The sequence below is a fragment of the Lycorma delicatula genome, chromosome 4 (assembly GCF_047948215.1).
Source record: "Lycorma delicatula isolate Av1 chromosome 4, ASM4794821v1, whole genome shotgun sequence".
Taxonomy (NCBI): Eukaryota; Metazoa; Arthropoda; class Insecta; order Hemiptera; family Fulgoridae; genus Lycorma; species Lycorma delicatula.
The window spans coordinates 192,471,988-192,495,376 of record NC_134458.1 but is presented as its reverse complement, the minus strand read 5'-3'; the positions used below and the strand labels follow the sequence as shown (position 1 = coordinate 192,495,376).

Sequence of the window (23,389 nt, the reverse complement as noted above, 5' to 3'; positions counted from 1 at the left end):
AGCATAAGACTGAATGTCTGTGCCACAAACGACTACTGAGCCTCGAAACAGTTTAGCGACTACTGTCCTAACTAGCTCCTAGAGCTAACCTAAAAGCATGAGGAGAATAAGCGTGGTACCATACACCACTCCCTTGCATGTCCCACCGCCCACTTGTCATATATCACTAAAATGGGTAGGCACACCCCGTCAACTACTAAAACATATCTGACTTACTCCAAACACATATACAGTCTCCATTCTGTCATGGGTAAAAAACATCTTCAAGAACAAATTTAGTTTACAGCCCAGTTTGCTTCATCACTATATATCTTTAATTCAAGAGATGATCTCAAATTCCAATTGCCCATTAAATTTTGTTCAAACATTGCCAACAATGGATCTGACATTGACAAACTTGGAAGATTTCCAGCAATCAGCTCATTCGATGAGACTTTGGGCGTTTGGATAGAATCATTTATTTTCTATAACAGTATTTCATGAAATATTACAGAATCGATGATTTTATTTCAAATGTTATCTGATTTTAAAGTGATGCATTTTGACTAGTATCAACCAAAAATACAGAAGAAATAAAAAAATTTTATTATTACCAGTGCTGAAGTAACTTGAACAAATGACCTCTAATGTATGATTTTGGGCAAGGGTATTCTTCAGTTAAATTTAGATATTCGAGCGCAATTTCCCATACTGGTGGATTAAGACCTTCAAATATCGCTGGATTATATAAATTGCCTTCGGCTGACATAACTGCATGGCAACCAGTTATTTCAAGGCAACGATATACATCAGCTAAACACTGTATATTACCGTTAGCAACCACTGGTATCTTAACGTTCTCCCTAAAACAAAAAAATAATCATTGTCATTAAACAATTCATATAATATTTTACTTTATAAAATTATTCAATTTTAATTTATATAATATAATCTTTCAAATGTCATTGATGAATTATGATCATCATCATTTGTTCTTTGTTGTAGACCAAAACAAAAACTTAAAAAATGTGATGTGACACTTACAAGGAACGAGGTTCCTTATACGCTATTAAATTATGAGGATACGTCAATTATTATCTGCAGTTTAGTTATATTTTTGTTTATGTTGGTAGTACTGTCGTGTTGCGTAGATTACGCATGCTTGGTTTAATTGTTGTTATGTCTGTGTAGGGTTGATGCTGCTAGGTTAGTTCCATTATCGCTGCCCTGCCGTTAATCATGGTTGCTTCACTTTCTGTTTGCACCAAAGAAGAGCGACGTTCAGCGATCCGTTTTTTGCGGTCGGAAGGCGTATCAGGGGCCGAAATTCATCGAAGACTTTCGGTACAGTACGGGAATAGTGTGTTGCCGCAACGGAGTATCTACAAACGGATTAAAAAATTCAAAAACGGTCGCACAAGTGTTACGCACGACGAACGAGCCGGACGACCGTTTACCGCCACAAATGAGGAAAACATTGAGCGTGCACGTGACACGGTTTTCTTAGACAGACGAGTAACTATCGATGAAGTGGCACATCGTCTTCAAATTCACGATTCTGCCCAAAAAATCATCCACAATAGACTTGGGTTTCATAAAGTCTGTGCAAGATGGGTCCCAAAACAACTCACCCAGTTGCATAAACAAACGGCGCTTGGACATCTGCTAAAAATATTTGGATCGCTACGGTAACGAACGGGACATCTTCTTAGACAGAATCGTCACGGGTGAGGAAACACAGATCCATCGTTACGAGCCGGAGAGTAAACGGCAGACTATGGAATGGAAACATCCAAATTCGCCCTGCAAAAAAAGTTCAAGACCCAACCGTCCGCAGGAAAACCGACGCTACGGGATTTTGGGACTCACATTATGAGGTACCGGAACATTATAAGGAAAGGGGCATGACAATAAACAGTGCGTGTTACAGTGAGATGCTTAATGCCAAGATGAAGCCTGCGTTCAAAGCAAACGCCGAAGACTGCTGTCGAAATGTGTTGTGTTGTTGCACATACTGCTGCCCGCACTGCTGAAACGCTCCAGAAAGTCGACTTTGAAGTACCGGCTCATCCTCCGTATAGTCCTGATCTTGCCCCTTCTGACTACCGCCTGTCTGGTCAGCTCAAAAAGTCATTAAGGGGCCGTCGATTTGCCTCGGATGAAACGGTGAAAGAAGCGGTGCATTCCTGGCTCGCAGCTCAATCGAAAACCTTCTTTTATGAGGGAATCAGGAAGCTTGTGCAACGATGGACCAAGTGCGTTGAAATGCAAGGGGACTATGTTGAAAAATGATGTACATGTAAGTTTCCTATTTGTATTGTAATAAAACTTATAACTACATTGCGGAAAATAATTGACTTACTCTCGTACATATACACGTGTTTTTTTTTAATGAAAAGTACATAAAATTTTATTTCGTTAAGTTTTGACATTTTTTTCATATTTATTTTTTTTTATTATTATTGAATTATTATTTATCGTAATTTTTTTTTTTACAATCAGAGGTTAATAAATCAATATATTTAAATTAAAAAAAATAAAAAAAGCAGATGAAGTCCGATTCGAACCGATGTGCCTTCCCCTTGTAAGAACAAAATTTTTCATTAATTACATTTTTTTTGGCTATAACTGTGGAACCGATGAAAATAAGTACCGCTTATGATATATCGTTGAAAAGCTCTCAATAAAGGGTTATTACTGCAGTTAGGAAAAAGTTCAAAATCCAAATTTTTTGGACAATTTTGGTGCAGTCCTTTCGGTTTTTCCTTGATATATTGGCGTGTTTGATGTTTTTGTGCGTTATTGTTGATCTTTTTGGTTTAATTTGTTGTCCGTGTATGACTTTTGTGTTGAGTGTCCTGAAATAATGCCATATAAGTGGTTTCCAGCAGGGATAGAGATTTAGTCGATAGTGCGCAGGAACACATACGCACTTAATAACCCCCTTGCGGAACCTGTTAGCAAGTCCAATACTGCCTTGGCACCTGTACATGGGGTTCCTCCACCTCTTTTAACAAAAAAGGTCAGCATATAAACTTGTGTTCAGGTTCAAAAATACCTCGGGGTGTTTTTTGATGAAAGATTAGAATTTAAGAAACACCTTCAACACGTCGTGAAGAATACCTTTAGTGCCTTCTTTGGTATCCGGTGTGTGGTCAACCCTGATTGGGGTCTTTCCCTACGAGGTCATGATTAATTAAAAAATACTTCATTAACAACTAACGTAATCTTAATTCGGTAACAAAGATGCAATTCTCTGAAATTTAAAAAAGATTTTCTTGACTTCTGATTTTTTCAAAAATTCCTGACTAAATTTATATTTCCTGACATTTAAAGATTTTTCCTACCTCTGGGAACCGTGTAAATTATATTAAGGGAAAGCTGAGCCGATTATAATACAAAGGATATCTCTAAAGTAAAGATCGCTGGGAAATTTCTCTCCTTAAGGTTGGCGAAGCTGTGTCGTTCATGGCCACGTTAGTAATGTACACACTGCATTGTTATCGCGTTGTAGTATCTTTGATTAGGTGTGAATTATTACGTTACAAAATGAATAGGAGAATCGATGTTACCGCCGACTGTGAAACACGTGGAATCATACGCTTTGTAAATCATCAAAAAATATTTAACGAAATCATGTGCAACGAAATGTAAGCTGTGTAACGTTTTCGCGGGGGGGCCTTAGGCCCGCCTATTTTCTAGTTACTATTAAAATTTATTATTAATACTTTTATTACATTTAGTTGGTGGAGGAAATAAAAACAGGCAAAAAATTATCACCTTGCATTACGGTGCGAAAGAGTAATGGCGGGTTAATTGTCTGCAGTAACTTGATTGTTTGTCAACCGATTTTTACAACTGAGGTGTCGTTTTGTTCAAAATAAAATGTTTAATAAATTTTCTTATAAGTAAAAATTTGATCAAACAAATAATTACAAGTATATTGAATATTAAAAAATTAAGATGGCTGCCATTTTGATATTTTTGAAGGTGACGTTATCAAAGTTTTTTATTTTGTAGAAGACACTAGACTTAGATCTATGAAATTTAATTAAAATAGGTTTACCGGTTCCTGTGAAATATTGTTTGTAAAAATCACAAAATGGCATTCAGAAGAAAAATTAAAAAAAATAAGGACTTATTTTTGTCGATATGAACTTTATTACTCATTTTGGTGTCCTGAATGAGTACTTGAAGTTCGAGGAATACATCCCGAAACACTCCTTACGTCGACAAATGCAGAAAAGCTGTTGTAGGGGTCGAAATGATAATTAAAAATTAAAAAAAAATCATCCGATACAAATCTCTAAGGTAAATACGTTACGATAAATCCTGTTAAAAAAAGGAAGATTATATTTAAGCCAAACATACCCTACGCTCGATTTTAATTAACGTTAAATATACATATTTTTCGGATAAATGTTATTCTCCAACATGGGGTAATTAATTAAATTCACCTAATTAGCATGCACCGATGAAGAAAGTTGAATAGAAAAATATTTTTACAAAAAACCTGAACAATGGGCAAACCATCTGACCATTTCTTTGTATCGTTTTCGTTCATCCACGCGATTAAAAGATTTTGTAAATCCTGATTGGCCCTTTCTATTTATAAAATGGTGAAAATTTGATTAATTTTTTTTATAAATGAGATTGTTTTAAATTCGGTTTTTATTTGCAGGCCTTTGATAAACAAATTTGAAAATACTTTGACCTGACAACATTTTATTATAATACGAGTGATATCTCTAAAGTAAAGACCACTGGGAAATTTCTTTCCTTAAGATTGGCGAACCTGTGTCGTTCATGGCCACGTGAGTAACGTACACAATGCATTGTTGTCTGTAAGTTGTCGCGTTGTAGTATCTTTGATTACGTGTGAGTTATTACGTTATAAAATGAATAGGAAAATCGATGTTGCCCCAGACTGTGAAATACGTGGTCATACGATTTTTAAACCATCAAAACGTTACACCGGCTTTTTTTGCAATTTTTTTAGGTTGCTATGTACGCTGATAATGTAATGAATGAAAGAAACGATCGAAAATGGTGTGAAAGGTTTAGAAATAACAGAATTAATGTGCACGATGAAGAACGTTCGAGAGGCCCTCGATAATCACCTAGGATTTGTTGAAACGCGTCGAAGAAGAAATCAGAAAAGATCGTCGCTCAACGATTTTTGACCTGGCCATTCTTTTCCTGATGTTTCAACAGCTGTTAACGGTCGCATCGTTCATGACCATCGAGGCTTCATAAAGGTTTGTACACGTCGGGTGCCCTTAACGGAACGTCACAAAAGTATCGGAACGGTATCTGCTTTGCAATTTCTGATGCGTTACACAGAAAAAGATGATAAGTTCTTAATTCGATCGTTTTCGGCGATGAAACATGGATTTCATTCAGAGAGAAAACGGCGGTCAAGTGAATAGCGTCATCATCAATCACAAACCAGACCGACAAAGGTCAAGCCGCAGTCATTTGGACGCAAACTGATGGTCACAGTCTTCGGGATCGGTTTAGCATACTATTGAACGATTTCATGCCGCGTGGAACGACTATAAATGTAGAAGCCTACTGCGAAACTCTACGCAAGTTACGGCGCGCCATTCAAAATCGGCGACGTGGACGGCTAACCGACGGCGTCGTCCTGCTGCATGATTGCGGGTTCGACACGTGATTTACTGAGAACATTTGGATGGGAAATTGACGATCACTCACCATATAGTTGGGATTTAGCCCCTTCTGATTACCATCTGTTTGGGGAATTAAAAGAATTTTTGAGCGGTAAGCAATTCGCGAGTAACGATGAAGTTAAAAATGGTGTTAATCAGTGGCTAAGAAGAATACGATGAGGGTATATTGAAGCTGGTGTATCGATACGATATATGTCTTGATTCATGTGGCGATTAAATAGAGAAGTAGTTTAAGAGAAATAAAAAATATTTACAAAGTTTTTAGAATAAATATTTTTACAATAAAACGGTCTTTAATTTAGAGATAACTTCTCGTAATTACTTATATCTAATAACTTATCTAACATATTTAAACAAATTAGTAAATAATAATTGATAAACGTTAAATTATACAATAATAAATTACCTTACAGCACGAATATGTTCCCAACTTGCAATTCCAGTGAGAGGCCCTTTCTGTTCCTTTGTCCTACCATGAACAGTAAGCATTTGGCATCCGGCAGTTTCTAACATCTTTGCGTATGCAACAGTTTTTTCTACACTTTCAAAAACTCGTACTTTGCATGTCACAGGTATATTTAATCCATTATGTAATGTACTAACTGCAAAAAAAAAATATATATGTATTAGAAAAATTATATATAATTCAGCAAATTGAATTCTGAGAGATGCAAATAGATCTTTTATTAATAATAAATACTGTTATCATTTACTGCTTTAATCTGTTAACCAAACTACAGAAATGTGTGTGTTTTCTTGTTATAAACAACTATTAAAAACATTTTTGAAATCATGAACAAGAGGTAATTTTTAATTTTGTTATGTTGCATCACTGCTGTTTCCCTCCATTTCAAGTATTCCCAGAAGATATCTTGGTTATTTTGGAAGGTTATATGATCGCTTACCAATTTTATTTTGGTTTCTTCTACAGTAAATTATTTCATTAATAAATTAAAAAAATAGTAGCGATACGGATTTAACTTCTAATAAAAGAAGCAAGAAATATTCGTATGAAGTGACGGCTCGCGTATGGGCATTGTGGATCTGCAGCACCTCCAGTTTCCACTAGACATATCGATAAAATCTAATATAACGAGTCCTTTTTTCTTTAATTGTTTCTTTATACTTGTACGATATATAATCCTTAAGTTTAATATCAGTAGCCATCCCCCAGTTTATGAAAAAGATACGAAAATATTTGTACGGAACTGTACGCTTCACACTTCCAGCAGCATGCAGCATGGTGTTTGGCTGTTATACGCATGCACACATAGGAAGATGCACGCGAGAGTGTGAGAGCACAGTCGCTCCCGCAGTGTCGACCCTGGCGTGCTCGTGGAAGGTAATTTTTTTTTACTCCGCGTGTGTATGGAACGTTCCTTCTCCGTTGCCCTTTTCAATTTAGTCGGTGGAAGGAATATAAAAGGGGTTTAGTTGTTTTTTCAGTAGCGATCAAAAGATGGCGGAATGAAAGGGCTCTTTGATCGCCAAATCTGTTCAAAAACACGCTAAAAAGGGCGAAAGAGAAGGTAATTGGTAAAAACTAATTTCTGTGTACGTAGAAATTTAAACTAAGGACCGTTGTACTACAGGATTTTAAGAGGACATTTTATTAAGTTATTATCTAATAATACTAAAAAATATTATCTGTATTGACACTTTATTATTTATTCGGTTAAACCGCGTACCATATTCTTGAATGTGATAAAGTTTAAAATTATATTATTATCCTCCTTCCAGCTATTCTATTTGATTCATTTTTTTCCGTTTTTTTTTTATTTTACAGAAATTTTTGCCCATGGCCTTGAAAAGGACCCAAAAAACATTTTCTGGAGCAGCACACAATTTAATTTTAGCTACGAGCCGACACTGGATAAATGGTAACTGATTATAAATCCTGATGAATTAATAAACTTCTTACTAAAATTCTGTACAGAAGAATTGAGAGAAGAGTAGAAGATGTGTTAGGAGAAGACCGATTTGGTTTCAGGAAAAGTATAGGGACAAGGGGAAGCAATTTTAGGCTTCAGATTAATAATAGAAGGAAGAGTAAAGAAAACCAAACCGACATAATTGGCATTTATAGACTTGGAAAACGGCATTCGATAACGTAGAATGAAATAAAATGTTCAGCAATTTAGAAAAAAAATTAGAGTAAAAGTACAGAGATAGAAGAACAATTGCTAACATGTACAGGAACCAAACAGCAACAGTAACAATTGAAGAACATAAGAAAGAAGCCGTAATAAGAAAGGGAGTCCGACAAGGATGTTCCCTATCTCTGTTACTTTTTAATCTTTACATGGAACTAGCAGTTAATGATGTTAAAGAATAATTTAGATTCGGAGTAACAGTACAAGGTGAAAAGATAAAGATGCTACGATTTGCTGATGATATAGTAATTCTGACCGAGAGTAAAAAAAAATTAAAAGGAACACCGAACGACGTGGATGAAAAGTTCTACGCAAGCAAATAAACAAGAACAAAACGAAAGTAATGAAGTGTAGTAGAAGTAATGTAGATGGACCACTGAATGTGAAAATAGGAAGAAAATATATTATGGAAGTAGAAGAATTTTGTTATTTAGGAAATAGAATTACTAAAGATGGACAAAGCAGGAGCGATATAAAATGCCGAATAGCACAGGCAAAACGAGCCTTCAGTCAGGATATATTTTGTTTACATAAAAAATTAATTTAAATGTCAGGAAAAGATTTTTGAAAGTATATGTTTGGAGCGTAGCTTTATATGAAAGAGAAACTTGGATGATCGGAGTTTTGAAATGCAGAGTATAGGAGACTGTTAAAAATGACACGGGTGGATAAAGTGACAAATGAAGAGATGTTCCGGCCAATTGAAAAGAAAAGTACTTCGAAAAATATAGTTAAAAGAAGAGATAGACTTGTAGACCATATATTAAGGCATCCTTGAATAGTCGCTTTAATATTGGAGGGACAGGTAGAAAGGAAAAATTATGCAGGGAGGCAACGTTTGGAATATGTAAAACAAATTTTTACGGATGTATAGGATGTAGGGGATATACCGAAATGAAACGACTGCCACTAGATACGGAATCTTGGGAAAGCTGCATCAAACCAGTCAAATGACTGAAGACAAAAAAAAATGTGTACAAATATTTTAAACAATAACATACCGATTTCATGAAGTAACTTCCAATCATCTTGTAGAAATGAACCATAACGACCTCGTCTGGCGATAGCTTGTGGACAACCCAAATTAATATCGATTGCATCACAATGTTCTTCAGCCAAAAGTCCAGCTTTCAGTAACGTCTGTGCACTGTTTCCACAAAACTAACACATTGCAAATCTTATTTCAAATGATTATATACGATATATATATATATATATATACAAATATAATACAATATATATTAACATACAATCGATACATTTGAATGGAAAAAATATGACGTATTTGGGTTAGAGTTTTAATGAATGATTTCAAAGGTTATAGAGTACAATGGAAAAAACTCGCTCTTTGTTGTAATATCTATAATAGAATAATAATCAGCAAAGAAGGTCCTTTAAAATAAAAAATTTAGATACATGTTTGGTTTACTTCTTTGTAGAAAGTAAAGGAAGTATTGTGATCGCGAAAAATTTCTGTTTTCACATTTCATGTCGAAAAAATTTTCAGAGCGCTAGGACCAACCGTTTTCAGGATATTTCCATTTTTCGTCCGAAAATTCGGATCCGGTAAAAAAGTACTAAATTTTACCAAACCTTCGATATATATCGATAGATATTTTAAATATAACAAGTATACACCTGACCACCACGAGACGTGTACTAACGAACTAAACCGTGCGCGCATACCGTATTTAATTCGCGCGGTTGTGGCAGTACTATCGGCGACGATTAGCACTAACTAAACTAATGTAATTCCACAACTTACGTAGAAGAAATTTCGCTCGTACGGTCGGAAAACTGGTATACCCACGAGGCTTAACGCACAAGGTACCGAGTCGACGGGTCGTTCGAGCTCGAGACCTAGCCAGACCGAGTTACTTTTTTTACACTTTAAATATTATTAATTTATTTAATTCTACCGCTCACTTGTGACGTCACAACAAAGCAGACGACTACAACAGCATCTTTTTCAGTTAACAGTGCGACTTTGCAAAAAGTTTTACTTTCCTGTGAACCACTGTAGAAGAGCTACAGGTGTAGAAGGAAAAGTACTGTAATCGATCCAAATTGGTCATATGGGGTTTTTACCGGATCTTCACGTTTTTCTAGACCTAAGAACCTACAAAAAAAACGGATGGAAATTTTCCAGATGTTCGTATGTACGAGTGTGTTCTGTTTTTCACACCTTATATCTTCAGAACTACTGGACCAATTTTGACCAAATTCAGGCAATTACTTCTATTAATGCGGCATTGATGCCGTTAAATTCTGAACTTGAAATGTGAAGAGGGTGGGACTGTACAGCAAGGTCATTCTCAGTATCTCGAGGCCTAATTAAGGTCTTATTATTTTTCTTAGGCGCATTTGTAAACAATTAAAAAATAATATTTGCAAAACTCTTTGACATTAGATCGAGACTGATATGCTTGCTAAAGGCGTGCAGATTCTTTGCCGATCCACTGTGATCATTCACCTTTTGTCTAGATCTGGTAACCGTAAACCCGGCTTTCATCTGCCGTTATGATTCTTTGCATGAATGTTTCATCGGGATGGGCGTGTTCAAGAAGCAGCCGACAAAATTCACTCGATGTTCTTTCTGCTATTCGATCAAACGAGGAACAAACTTTGTTGCAACTCGATGCACGGTTCAATATTTTAGTCAAAATGTCACGGCATTATGAAATCGAGATGCATATCTCTTCTGAAAATTCTCTGACGGTCTATCGGCGATTTTTAGCGCAGTAGATCGTTGATTTTGTGATCTTATGTGTCATCGGTTGAAGTCGAAGAACTTGCTGGTCAAGGGTCATCTTCTATCGACTGACGACCAGTTTTAAATCGTGAAAACCATTCGTAACATTGCGTACGACCCAGAGCATTCTCCGTAAGCTAATTTAAAAAACTGAAATGCTTTTGTGAAAGTTTTCCCTAGTTTCACGCAAAATTTTAGGTTGAATCGTCGCTTAGGGAAATCGCACGTTACAAACTTAAAGACGTCGCAATAAAATAACAATAACAGGAAAATTAAACGAGATATCAACAATCCAAGAACATGTGGTTACAGAGGAGGTTAGGTGGAACACAATGCTGCCAACCGTACGACACTAAATATTTCCGTTAAAATACTTCGTCACTTTTTCCGTAAACAATTTTTTCCTGAAGAAATTGAATTAATTAAAAAAAAATCCCTTTCGGCACGCCGGAATACGGAGGTAGATTTCACCGATGCTAAATAGCTAATTAGACACGCCGGAACACGAGATATTCCAGTGCTCGCGGTGGGACGAGGAACGCCGAACTGGGCATCACGAGGTGGGGACCATCGTTGGAACGACGTTACGCAGTTCGGTGGACTTCGACACTGTGACCGGGTTTGTGTCGGGAATACTGCAACTGAAATATCGGAAAGCGAGCGGGTGAAGGACAGCTCTATCCGGAGCTGCCGTTCGCCCGTGCTTGCACGGGTGGACGGTGGTGACGAAGTGCGATAGAGGCGAAGCACAAAGGACCGTGTACCGGTTGCTGGGTGATGGAGGCCGGGAACGGCGTAGCCGGGCCTGGCATTTCCCTCGTCTGGCACCTAGAGACAAAGGCACCTCCCGGAACCGTATTCATGCTTGTCTGGTTCCGGGAGGCACGGAAAAACAAGTTGGGTATAAAAAATATTTCCACGTTAAAGTTAAGAAAAACTTCAAATTTACTCAATAAGACAACGGTTGCACGTTTAGCATACGACAAGCCCGATCTTCTTACAATCCCAGCAATATTTTAATCATCCCTAAGCGTAAGGGATGGTCACATCAAAAATGGTTATAGACGAAAGTATCCGAGGACAAACGATTACTTTAACCCGATTCGACACTGTTAGTAGTACGGGTGGTACGATTTTTTTTGCCTTCGAATCCTCATTTTTTCCAATCACTGGGCCAATGGTTGGTTATATCAAAAAACTTTACTTCGATAAGTTTTAGGCCCTTACCCAAAGAATAGTAAGAACTTAAAACGAATTCAATAATTTACTTAATAAGAAAGTAATAGTGATATTTTGTTTTTTTGTTTTTGGTCATCCCTTGCCATAAGGGTTGGTCACATAAAAAATTGTTTCAGACAAAAGTTTTAGGTAATGTTTAAAGGACTAACGTCCACTTTAAACCGATTCGATACTGTTGATATTAAGGAAGGTATGATTTTTTTCTTCGAGACCCCATTTTTTCCACCCCGTGGGCCAATGGTTGGTTATATCAAAAGATTTTTACTTATAGGCCCTTATCTAAAGAGTAGTAGGAACTTTAAACGAAATCGATATTTTACTTAATAAAAAAGTTATAGCGACATTTTGTTTTATCGAAAAACATACCCAATTTCCACCCCCACGGTACGATTTTTCCCGTTAACGAACTCGACCGAGATTTTGGGTCGAGTTATTTTTAGGGAAAAATTTGAAAGTAATTGGCGCAAAATTACGGCAGTTACCGTGTCCACAAGAAATTGAATATATAAACATTTTAACTGACTGTGGTTTTGGGGGTCTGGGGGATATGAAACGCGGAGATACATCGAAATTTTCCGGAAGTCGAATTATGGTATCATTACAATGAAATTTACCTACAAATCTTCTCTTTTTTTTGAATCGGTAATAGTGTTTTTAGATGAAGATAAAATAAAATATAAATTTTAAACTTTATTCAAACTGATTACTTGATTTTCAATCAATTGTAAAAAACAAATTTAAATAACTCATACGGGCAGTTTGCGACAGAGAATAAAAAAGGAAAAAATATGATTAAAATTCATAAATGACAAAAAATCAATAACAGAAATTTTAATGATAAAAATATTTTTTATGTATGAAAATATAAAAAAAACATAAATAAAGTGGAAAAAATTAATAGATAGCCATAAATTACAAAGAATTTTTAAGCAGAGGTATTTAACCTTTAAAAGGATGCGATTTAAAATTTAAATGGAAACGATTTAAAATTTAAAAGGCGTAGTAAATGTTTGCACGATAACCGACCATGCAAATTAAGATTTTCCCCGACATATAAATGTCCTTGAGGAATTCTAGTCATGTAATTTGTTGAAGAAAATGACTGCTGTGTTATGATGTTAGAAATTTAACACTTGTTTATTCTTGATAATAGACATTTTTTCTCTTACAGTATTAATCAGCAGACTTATATTTAACAAATATAAATAAAATAAAACTTAATTTCATTTTATGATAATATGCGGTTTTATGTTTCATTTTAATTGACATAAAAAATTATGTTTTTTGCATGTACGAAAGTCAAATAAAAATTAAATATGTAATTAATAAATAAAGACAATAATAGCAATGGTACAGTGGCAGTCCAGAAGGATATTTTTTTTTAAAGACGCAGGATATTTAATTGAGGAATTTCAAATTTTATTTAACTTTTAGCATTTCCTGGTACTTAACCCACCGGGTTGGTCTAGGGGTGAACGTGTCTTCCCAAATCAGCTGATTTGGAAGAACACCAAAGAACCGGTGTTCTTTTGCGGTTGGGTTTCAATTAACCACACATCTCAGGAACGGTCGAACTGAGACTGTACAAGACTACACTTCATTTACACTCATACATATCCTCTGAAGTATTATCTGAACGGTAATTACCGGAGACTAAACGGGAAAGAGAAAGAAAGAACTATTTCCTTGTACGAAGTAAAGGAAGTACTGTAATCGCGAAAAATCTCTGAAAGAAATTTCAACATAAATATCCATTCTGATCATCTCTGAATTCATTTTGACTGATTTGGCGTGACATCTATACATAAGTATGTATGTACGAGGTCAGTAAATAAAGTAATGAGACTAGTTTTTTTGCAGCCAAAGTGGCAACACTGTAAAGTTACTAGTAAACATATGTTTATATGAACAGCTGATTTATATTATGTATTAATATTTTTCGTTTATTGCTGCCACGTGAGACGTAAACAAACTTCCTGAAACGAGTTTTTGATGTGCGTTGCAGTAATTAGGAATCAAGTTTTGCGTTAAACTCTGTGAGAATGCTATGGAAACCTTTCCAAAATTGAAAAAGGCGTATGAAAATGATGCTGTGTCTCGAGCCTAAGTTTTTAGGTGGTTTAAAGCAATTTCAGATGGCCGGGAATCACTTGCGGACGATCCACGCCCTGGAAAACCGTTGTCGAAAAGTGAAAACAATGTAGAGCGAATCAGAGATTTGATACGGTACGACCGGCGATTAACTGTCAGAATGTTGCATGATTTTTACCGTACCACAGTCCATTAAATTTTGACAAACGAATTAGACATGAAAAAGTTTATGTCAAATTGGTCCCGAAAAATCTTACTTTTGAAAAGAAAAACAATGGGGTGGAAGTGTGCTGCGATCTTTGAGGGCGAATTGAAACTGATTCTGATCTAAAAAAATGGTGATGAATCTTGGATATTTGAGTACGACCCAGAAATAAAACGCCACAGCAAGGACTGGCACACTTCAAACTCCCCACGTCCCTAAAAAGCAAAAATTAACAAATAAAAACCCAAATCATGCTTTTTTATTTCTTCGATAGTAATGGCATTGTCCATACTGTAAATCAATATGTTTACCGAGAAATTCTTGAAAGACTGCGGAAAAGAGTTACCTGCATGAGACCAGCCATCAAAGACAATTGGATGCTGCATCATGACAGTGCACCTTGTCACACTGTACTGTCAATTAATCGGTTTTAGGCAAAGAAAAACAATCCTGTAGTTCCTCAACCACCTTATTCACATGACATGAGTCCCTGCGACTTTTTCGTGTTACCGAAGTTAAAAAAACACCTCAAAGGATACGATTTTGGAACAGTAGAAAACATAAAAAAAAATGTAACCTATCATTTTAAGGATATTCCAGTTTCTGAGTTCCAACACTGCTATGAAAAGTGGGAGTCCGTTTGAGACGCTGCGTCGCTTCCCAAAGGAACTATTTCGAAGATGATAGAGTCCATGTATAATTGAATTGTAAATAAAATGTTTTTCTGAACCAATCTTGTTACTTTATTTACAGACCTCATACGTCGCATAACTTAAAAACGATTAGCCGTAGGATTTTAAAATTTTGGATTTAGGACTGTTGTAACATCTAGTTGTGCACCTTGATATACTTGCATATCATTATAAAATCAAGTACTGTTTAAATAATTTATTAATTTTCAGTAAAGAATACGTTTGAGCAAAGAAACAAAGAAAATTTTCATTAGAAAACTTTAAAGAAAACCAAAATATAGACCAATTTATATTTATTTATCGATTTCCTTTTTATTTTCCCGCCTACATAGCAGCTATAGTTATATAGTATGGTGATCAGTGAAAATTGGTCATATCCGCTTTTCACCGAATCTGATGAATTGACCCCCCTTACGTCTAGAAAACCGAAAAATGGCATCAAAAGTTGCGCGAGAAAATGTGAATACGTATGTATGTTGACGTGTAAATCGCCTTTTATATTCAGAACTACTAAACCGATTTTCAGCAATCATGGCTACAATATTTTTATAATAAATGCATCGATGCTACTAAATTTTCAATTACATTCACAGGTGGCTCAGGAATCTGAATAATTTCACTGTCACGTACAGGTCTGTTTGCAAATTGTAATGAAGGATATTTTACAGTACGTTTGGATTTTTTTTAGAAATTCCAGACACACTTCTTAAATAATCCTTTAATTAAAATTTAAAATTTTTCAAAAAATCGTTGGTGATAGAAAGATTCTGAGTTCATATTTGTTTTCAGCATCAAAAAACAGATTAAAATCACGTATCGTACGTTAGGAAACAATAATTATGTTTATCAATGTAATTGAAGTTTTTCGAGTAAAAAATAAAGTCGACGTTTTGGTTGATTTTTCGCATATTTGCAACTGTCTTGAAATACCCCCACTATTTTCACAGGTTAATACAACTCTTAAAGAAAATTTCAAGCCAAGGACGGGCCACGTAACAGTATGAGTTATTCAAATTCTAAGAAACCGTATTTTTTTCTAAAAACTCTATTTTTGCAAAAACTATAGAATATTTTGCAAAAGTCAAAAAAGGTACGTTTTATTTGCGAAGGACTACATATACTGGAAGTTTCGTCATTTTTTTTCATTTTAGAGATATTAATAATTGAAGAAAAGGTTATTTTTAGCGGGATTTTGTTTTGCAATAACTAATTTGTTTGTTGATCAATTGACATCGAGCAGGGCTTAAAAGTTTTACGGCTTTTATTTAAAACATTTTTTTTGTAAAACGTCTAGTTTTTCTTTAAAATGAAAAAACTGGTTTTCGCCTTTAGACACCATTTCGAAAATGATGCGGAAAAATGAGAGGATAGAAAAGTAGTTCGATCAATTCTACAGGATTTTTCTTATAATTTACATGTCTTATCTAACGGAAAATAATTTTGGCACGTAAAAATGTAATTTGATTGGCCTATAAAAAAAAGCATAAACCTAACAATGTGTAACGTTACTGTCATAAATAGCCGAAAATTAAAGCATAGTGCAAGAATTATTTAAAGCTAAAATTTGTGATTTATTACAGGACAATGCCTCATTAATATCTATTTCACGATGCCTTAACCGATATCGGTGGTACTAATTTAATTTAGATACCTTCCAAAGAGCAGTTTATGTATCCATAGGGTATAATAACGTAAGTTAAGCATTAATATTGGTTTAATTTAATGTAAATATTAAGATAATTACATCAGTACGTATAACACTTTCTAAACACGTATCCTTGAACAACGATTAATTTTAATTAAATACATTTTTTTTTATTAGATTAATCTAATTATTAAGTTAAAATAATAATCGCTCTATAATAACAAAGATTCTGCTTTAAAGTATTACAAAAATACGAGGTGTGTTCCGTAAATAACCGAGCTTTTTTTGTTAATATTTATTATTAATCAGCAGACCCGGCAATGCTTCGCTATTGCTAGATTTCAGTATATATAGATTAATTCTAGCTGAGTAAAAAACATTTAGAAGAAACAATGAACAGCACGGATGAAGTCATACACAAGAGCTACCGCATGAAAATAAACAAGAACAAAACGAAAGTAATGAAACATAGTAGAAATAATGAAGATGGACCGGTGGATATAAAAAAAGGGAGAGAAATGATTATGGAGGTACAAGAATTTTGTTATTTGGTAGAATTACTAAAGATGGACGAAGCAGGAGCGATATAAAATGCCGAACAGCACAGGCGAATCAGAAATATAATTTGCTTACATCAAAAATTAATTTCAACATTTTTTAAAGTGCATGTTTGGAGCATGTTTTTATATGGAAGTGAAACTTGGACGATCGGGGTACCTGAGAAGAAACGATTAGAAGCTTTTGAAATGCGGTGCTATAGGAGAATGTTAGAAGTCAAGTGGGTGGATAAAGTGACAAATGAACTGATGAAGAAAGAAGCATTTGGAAAAATATAGTTAAAAGAAGAGACAGACTTATAGGCCACATATTAAGGTATCCTGGAGTAGTCGCTTTAATACTGGAGGGACAGGTAGAAGGAAAAAATTGTGCAGACAGGCAACGTTTGGAATATGTAAAACAAATTGTTAGGGATGTAGGATGTAGAGGATATACTGAAATGAAACGACTAGCACTAGATAGGGAATCTTGGAGAGCTGCATTAAACCAGTCAAATGACTAAAGACAAAAAAAAAATAGTTTAAATGAACACAATTGAAAGTTTTATAAAACATTAACAAAATGAACATTACGGAATTTCACAAAATTTAACCTTTCCTTTTATCCCTTTTCCCCCTTTCCACAGTTACATTTTTACGAAGTTCCCTTTCCATTTCCCCGTTCATTTTTTTCTCTTATCACCTTTCCATTTCATTTTTTCCGTTTTTTGTTTTTTTGTTTTTCCCCTTTATCCCTTTTCCGATTTTTCCCTTTCTCCCTTTATCCCCGCGATAAATCGGTCCAGTGGGTATTTAGTCTATGGCGGACACATATATCGAAAACATTGAAATGGAATCGTAAAATGTTTAGTATAGCGTGTGTTGCTTTTACGTCCAATAGATAGCGCTGTTTTTACCTGTCAAGTGTGACATCTTAGGTATATAAAAGGATGCGCGTATTCGAATACATCGTTGTGTCAAAATTTCAAAGCAATCGGTGAACTACTTTCGCAGAATTAAGATTTTCAAGAAACCAACATTTACATTTTTATTTATACAGATTATTATTTGTTGTAAAATTTTAAACATTTGTTTAAAATTACAGTTTAATAAGTATTAATAAATCAATATATTTAAATTTAAAAAAAAAATGTATATGAAGTCAGATTCGAACCGATGTGCTTTCCCCTTGTAAGATCCAAATATTTCATAAATTAAACTTTTATTTGGTTATAAGTGTGGAACCGATGAATACTACTTATGATATATTGTTGAAAAGCTCTCGATGAGAGCTTATTACTGTACTTAAAAAAAGTCCAAAACTCATTTCTTTTGGATTTTGGGCTTTTTTGGACACTTTTGGTTCAGTCGATTACAATCAAAAGGGGAGATGCACAACTAGATATTACAACAGTCCTAAATACAAAATTTCTACATCCTACGGCTAATCGTTTTTGAGTTATGCGAGATACATACGTTCAGACGTCACGCCGAAACTACTCAAAATGGGTTCAGGGATGGTCAAAATAGATATTTCCGCTAAAATCTGAAATTTTTCGCGATTACAAAACTTCCTTTACTTCGTACAAGGAAGTAAAAAAAAAAAACCCATCAGATTTCATTTATAAACTTGTAAATGATTACCCTATTTTTTCACAAAATTTGAAAAAAATTTAATTCTCGATATCTCTTAAAAGAACTATCCCATTTTTCAAGAAACGAACATTTACATTTTTATTTATATAGATTTTACCGATTATCGGCCATCACTTTGCATTTCTTAAATATGATCTATAATACAATTTTTATTTACAGTAAAATGAAATTCTTATTTTTTAAGGTGTTGAGGTCAAACAGTGAAAGGGTTAATAAAATGGTATTTACCATAAAGTTGAAACTGCTTATGTTACAGTATCGATCTATATTCATATGATATAAAATCATGCTCGTTTATCCTATGGCAAAACCGAATACAAGACTGTTAATACCTAGGGTATTTAAATGAGATTATTTAGTCGAGTTGTTTAATTTTTAAATAAAGGTTGCATCCCTGCTAAATTCTCACTTCTTTTCTTACTCGTTAGCTCGTTAGGTTGGCATCCCTGCCAAATATACACTTTTTTGTGACTCCTTTTTACTTCCTTGTACGAAGTAAAGTAACCCAAGTTTTGGAAAAATTTAGTACTTTTTAACCGAATTTTCGGACGAAAACTCGCAAATATTTCGAAAACGTTAGGTCCTAGCGCTCTCAAAAAGTTTCTCGATCCCCAGGAAGGTAACCCCATTCGCTCCCAGTAGTACTCGTCGGGTGATCATATTTTCAAGCGCCCCACAGGAGCGCCGTTCAGAAATTACTGACGGGATGCGATACGGCGCTACCATAATATCTCGGCAACCGCACGTCCGATTTTCACTATTCAAACGGCGGATGTATCAGAAAGTCGAACGCTAACTGTTTAACGCATCGGGTACACTCTTGAACGACCGGATCTTCGTTATCCGGAAATTAAATCGATTAGCTTTATGTTTTGTTTGCATTCACCCACCGTAAAACGTACCCGTACGATCTTTTGCTAAATACGCTCAAACCTGTGCGCTAGCGCAGCTTTAAAGTATAAACTAAAAAGTAGAACATAAAAAATATAAAAACAAAAAACGTTTTAAAACATCAGTCTTATTTGAAACACATTAATATGTAGAAAATAATTTTAGGACGGTATATGAGAATGGATTTGACAACAAGCTTTGATGGTGATATGTAAGATTATGTGAAATTCATAACTTCAAATTAAAAATTCGATGTTTTTACCAATTTTTACTTATGCGTGATTAATAGTCTAAAGACTGGGGTGCAAACACGCATAAGAAAAATGGCAAAAACATCAAACGTTTAATTTCACATTCGCCACCAAAGCTTGTAGTCAAATCCATTTTGAGATACCGTCAAAAAATTATTTTTTACGTTTTAGTGCATTTAATTTAAGAGCGGTGTTTTTAACATTTTTTTTACATATTTTTTATTTATTTATGCGATTCTTTTTCTTCATAAAATAATCAACTATAACCATAACGTAGGCACCGGAATGTACCGATTACTAGCGGAAAATCCCGATTCGTTAGTTTCAATTTCTAATTTAATTCTCGTTATTTCAATTTTCGTCATTCAAAAATAATGTTTTTACACAAGAGGTTTAATTTTGGACACCTAATATCCCATTACGTGACTCCGTCCGCTACGCAGAGGCGTGCCTTAGGCACGCCCTTCAGCTATTATTTAAATAAAATGATAAATAATTTACATTAAATTTTGCGTGTAAGCCGTGCGTCAGAAAAAAGACACTTGACGGAAAAGTCCTACAACCGATATTATCAGCTTTTTTTATATACAACAAAATTCGTGTCGTTAAAAAAAGATATAATAATTGTACTAAGTATTTACGCCTGCAATCGTTAAGTTTGTAGAATTCAAAAAGAAGAAAATCATTTCTTACCTGTACAATGAGAGGTCTATCTTCTTCGCATGTGACTAACGATTCGTTACGATATCTACTATCTCTAACAAATACATTACTATGTAACATCGGTGTATAGCACAGATGCGCCCCATGTCTTCTACTCAAAATACGCCACGCCAACTCGCTAGCATCTACCATAGGAGCAACCACAAAGCACGGGTGTCCAAGCCGTTCCATTATGTCACTCATTGCAGAACTGCTGTCGTTATTGTTAAGAGCCGGACTGGAAATAACAGTATTTATAAACCCGGTTCTACAGCTCCTAAAAAAAAGAAAAATCATAAACATTTATTACACGGGTGAAATAAACCGTAAACAAAATATAAACTCGGTTAATAATATACATACTTCAGACAGAAAGTTGTACAGATAAGTAATTTATTATTAATTTAGAAATTTGGCCGATTACTGTTCACACTCGCTGCATATTATTAAATATTTATTTAAGAAGGAGTTTAAAATTTAAAGGTCTTTCTATCAGTTCACACTCGGCTCGGTACACACTATATAACCCGGCTCCGCACTACATTCAGGCAGCCTTCTTTTATCGATCTTCATGGAATCAACGTATAAAATACATTCTTTAACTATCATATATGAAATCATTAAAAGCATTTATATACACGGTATACATAATCTTGTATTATTCATTCAAATATTAAAGAATAATATCTAATTACGAAGTGATAAATGTCTAGCCGACCCGGCAATGCTTTGCTATTGCTAGATTTGAGTATATATATAGATTAAATGAACACAATTGAAACTGTGAAAAAACATTAACAAAATGAACATTACGGAACTTCACAAAATTTAACCTTTCCCTTTTTCCCCTTTCTATTTTCATTTTTACCATATTCCCTTCCCCATTCCCCTCTTTCCTTCCCTTATTTCCCTTTCCTTTCCTCTTTCTTACATTTTTTCTCCCTTCTCCTTTCCATTTCCTTACCCCTTTTTTTGTTTTTCCCCTTCTTCCCTTATACCTTTTTCGATTTTTCCCTTTCTCCTTTCTTCCCCGCGCGTAAATCGGTCCAGTAGTTTTTTAGTCTATAGCCGACACACGAATCGGAAACATTGAAATGGAATCGTAAAATATTTAGTATAGCGTGTGTTGCTTTTACGTCCAACAGATAGCGCTGTTTTTACCTGTCACAGGTGTGACATCTTAGGTATAAAAAAACACGCGCGTATTCGAATGCCATTTTGTGTTTTTTAAGAAAAACATTATTTTTCAAAAACGATTGGAGATAACGCAATAAAATTTTGAACTTTATTTTAAACTAACATTTTTTAATAAGAAAAACAAAACGATACCCTTCGTTGACAAATTTCAAAACGGCGGTTAACTGAATTTTTCAATCTTAAATATCTTAGAAATGATTAGTTTATCTAATTATGTTATACTATAAAAATTATGAAGCATTTTTTTGTGAACAAAATGACACTTTAGTCGTAAAAATTCGACGACAAACAACAGAGTTATTGCAAAAAGTAGGCCTAAACAGATATGGCAGACATATATATTTTTTTATTGGAACTCATTTGATAACTAAATCAAATTTTCTACCGCAATAATATATCACGGTAAAAAAAAACCAACAAAAATTATTGCTTAATTTAATACAAAGTAGAACTAACAATAAATAAAAACAATTAATATTTCATCGAATTTAACGAAAAAGTGGAGGAAATGAAAACAGACACAAAATTACAACATCAATAAACTCGGCTATTTGTTAACCGAATGAAAAAAAAAAAATCATTTTGTTGAAAATAAATGCTTAATATATTAGTAAATAACATAAATTTTGATAAAACTAATATTTACGGAGATATAACGGATTGAGAAATAAACATTTTGTAATTTGCGGAGGTGTTTAATTCCTGATTTTTTGCTAATTTTGAAACTTTATTACCAAGACGATTACAAAATATTAATGTGATTCCTCTATCAGAACTTCACATATAAATTTTTATATAAAAATAACAAAATGGTGGACGGGGGAGAACAAAGAGAAATCGCCATTTTTCTAAGGATATTTTTTGTTTAGTTTTACGAGTACAATCCGAAAAAAGTATAACTAGCCCACTGTTTTAGAAACACTCTGTATATGTATAAATAAATATTTGTTTGTATTTCTCGTTCAAAGTCAACTTTTGAAATCGGCGCCAAATAAAATTTTAGGAAGTTGTGGGCAGTCGTTTTTGATTGGTAACCGACAACTAAAGATCGATATTTAAGATAATCGATAAATAATTTCACATCCTTCAGACCCCAAAACCACTGGGGGTTTAAAAGTTTATATATACAAATATATATATATATATATATATATATATATATATATATTTGTATATATAATATATATATATATATATATATATTTGTATATATATATACAAATATATATATATATATATACAATACAAATAATATATATATATATATACAAATATATATCGTCTTGTGGAGACGATAACTGCCGTAATTTTGCGCCAATCACTTTCAAATTATTACTTAAAAATATAACTACCCAAAATCTCGGTCCAGTTCGTTATTGGGCAATATCGGACCATAGGGGTGGAAATGGGGGCTTTTTCGAAAAAAAATACCGCTATAACTTTCTTATTAAGTAAAGTATCGAATTCGTTTAAAGTTCCTACTATTCTTTAAATAAGGGCCAAAATTTTATCTAAATAAAGTTTTTGATATCAACAACCATTGACCAAGGGGGTAGAAAAAAGGGGGTTTCAACGGCAAAACAAATCATACCTCCGTTAATAGTCACAGTATCGAATCGGTTTAAAGTGGTCGTCAGTCCTCTAAACATTACGTAGAAACAATTTTTGATATGACCAACCCTTACGGCAAGGGATGATCAAAATAAT

At 34.2% G+C, this 23,389-nt stretch overlaps 1 protein-coding gene across 7 annotated transcripts in view; it reads right to left on the bottom strand.

Annotated features, from left to right (window-relative positions):
• The window catches only part of Dus1 (Dihydrouridine synthase 1), a 358,334-nt gene that overhangs the window by 29,623 nt on the left and 305,322 nt on the right, over positions 1-23,389 (bottom strand). For 6 of the 7 annotated variants that reach the window (XM_075364912.1, XM_075364914.1, XM_075364915.1 and 3 more), the window contains 4 exons: positions 20,477-20,762; positions 8,827-8,986; positions 6,079-6,274; positions 594-842 (listed from right to left, as the gene is read on the bottom strand). In XM_075364912.1, coding sequence (XP_075221027.1) covers positions 594-842; positions 6,079-6,274; positions 8,827-8,986; positions 20,477-20,689 — 818 coding nt within the window. In that variant the 5' untranslated portion in view covers positions 20,690-20,762. Of the gene's footprint in view, positions 1-593; positions 843-6,078; positions 6,275-8,826; positions 8,987-20,476; positions 20,763-23,389 lie in introns of those variants that run through there. The other variant, XR_012756237.1, reaches the window with a different exon arrangement.